The sequence below is a fragment of the Trichinella spiralis genome, assembly GCF_000181795.1.
Source record: "Trichinella spiralis strain ISS 195 chromosome Unknown Scfld753, whole genome shotgun sequence".
Classification (NCBI taxonomy): domain Eukaryota; kingdom Metazoa; phylum Nematoda; class Enoplea; order Trichinellida; family Trichinellidae; genus Trichinella; species Trichinella spiralis.
In genome coordinates this window covers 1-2296 of record NW_003527692.1, presented here as the reverse complement: position 1 = coordinate 2296, position 2296 = coordinate 1, and the positions used below count along the sequence as shown (strand labels likewise).

The window sequence follows — 2296 nt, the reverse complement described above, 5'->3', positions numbered from 1 at the left end:
AATAAGTTATTTCAAAATTGTATTCATGTGACAACATTGTATTATAAAGCTATAGCGAATGTTTTGTAAGTGCAATATGTGATCATATGATGATGCGTGGGTAAGGATGTCAGTACAGTATGTGTGATGACCTAGGCTGGTATCGTCTGTAATACATGCTAGTCTTCTAGTGTCATAAAGAAGAACTGCCTATTTATGAATATTCAGCTAAAAGACATGATTTGCATGAGTTTGATAGGATCTCATCCGACCTTCTGGGCAATTAAGAAGTCTTGATAAAGTTGGGGATGTTGCGGTGGCAGTGATGTCAGCAAAAGAGGATAGTGATTGTGAGGGTGCAAGTCAACAGTCAGCTCATATAGGAATAAGAACTTGCTCAACCATCATCAAACTTACCCAGTGGATCAACCTGAAAAAATTTTTTCATTAGAAATGAATGATCATTCTCCGTCAAACAGGTCAAAACGTACCATATTCGGCAAAATTTTATGCAATACATAGCTGTCCGCTCTCAAAGCCACGCGACTATTCGGGAGTAATTTTGCCAATGTCAATATTTTTTGTCTACATCCACAACGTACTTTCCTTCAGGATGAACCTAAAACAATTTTCCAGTCCAATTACAACTTTAAACTTATGATCACGAAGCTGTTTCGAAAAATCATACTATTTAAATATTTACATTAAACAGATAATTAACTGCAACTTATGCTGCTAAGTTTGTAATATAAACAAAAAAACTAATAATGCATTACACGATTAATTTAACAACAACAACAACAACAACAACAATAATAATAATAATAATAATAAAGATAATGAAAAAATAATAATAAATAGCGTTATAACCATATCCAAAATATTCAAGTTAAATAAAATAAAAAAAACTATAAATAAAACAAACATTGGAACTTGCTTTGACGAGAACTTTCTTCTTATCCATTACTCTTACTACTTCGCCAACATAAGAACCTTGTTCATGTAACAGACTCAATTCTTCCTTCAACATTCGAACTTTTGCATTTAGTTCATTACGCTGGGCAGTCAAACGTCGAAGGTTTCTACTTTTTTCACTAAGTTCGAACTGAAAAGAACATTGGAAACACAATAAAAGCGAAAGTTCGATTATATTACAAAATTAACAGTGTAAAATTCTAGTAATAAATTCACCTCAAGGTCTTCAAATTTTTTTCGAAGGTAAACTCTGAAACCACCATCGGTAGAAAGAGGGATCGTCAATAATCATAGGTTCTTCCTGAAAAATTAGAAATTGTATTATCAACAACTGAACAACGCAAAATTCATCAGAATCACAATAAATTCGACAAATATTTGTTTATAATTTAAATGTTACTTTAAATAATCATAAAACAATATACATATTACACTGAGTCACGATTTATTCAACTTACTCGCAACATGATGCTTCGCAGTAATTCGACAAGTAACAGGCAGTTAATGATACAGTATTTGTATGTAATGCAAGTATAATATTAAATAAAATAAATACAAGTATTTTGAACTTTATAAAATAAATTAAATTTTTTTGAAGAACTTTCATTTTAGAGTTGAAAGGTAATAAAATTTTGTTTTTTAAATTAATTCTAAGCATAATATTAAAAAACGGTTGAAACTTTATTTTTCAAATGCTTTGGTTCGTTTTATTCCAAATTAGGTGCAAATAAATTCCAAAAATATAATTTTTTTACCTTGATTTATTCAAATATAAAAATTATGCAAGTAAAACTGAACAGAAACGTATTTTTTACATGCTACATCAACATAACATTGACTGAATATCACAGTATGAAATGTTTATCATTTATTCCTGCTACTCATTTTATCATTGTATAACGTAAAATATTCAATTTAATATATTAGATTTTTTATATTTTTTTAAAATTTTTATGTGAATTAACAATGCTTGTTGACTTGCATTGAGAAGTTGAATTTGCTTTTTTCAAATATATATATTTTTGTACCCAAATAACAGAGTTAAACAATTTTGTTTCACAAGTAGAGAAAATAGTTTACTTTCAAATGAAGCATATGTAAATGATTAAGAATTGCATAAACTTTCCAATAAACATATTCGGCAAAGTGATTTGAAATAAACTGAAAAACGTAATTTTCTGTTGACAGTGAAATGAACAATAGTAAAAAAAAAAGTAAAACAGTGCATAAAACAAACTCACCGCTTTGTTGCCTATTGCAAGTATTACAGTCGAAATATGAATAGTGAGAAAAATGTTTTTAAAAACAACTCGCAGCAATTCCATTTTATGAATAAAATAAA

General features: G+C 28.6%; 1 protein-coding gene across 1 annotated transcript; it reads right to left on the bottom strand.

The window, feature by feature from the left end:
• Positions 1 to 354: 354 nt before the first annotated feature.
• Positions 355 to 2279, bottom strand: Tsp_13488 (26S protease regulatory subunit 8 protein). Its single transcript, XM_003370433.1, has 4 exons — positions 2196 to 2279; positions 905 to 1084; positions 582 to 598; positions 355 to 409 (listed from the first exon to the last, which is right to left on the bottom strand). The coding sequence occupies exons 1-4, from the start codon at positions 2277 to 2279 to the stop codon at positions 355 to 357; spliced, it is 336 nt and encodes a 111-aa protein (XP_003370481.1).
• Positions 2280 to 2296: the final 17 nt, after the last annotated feature.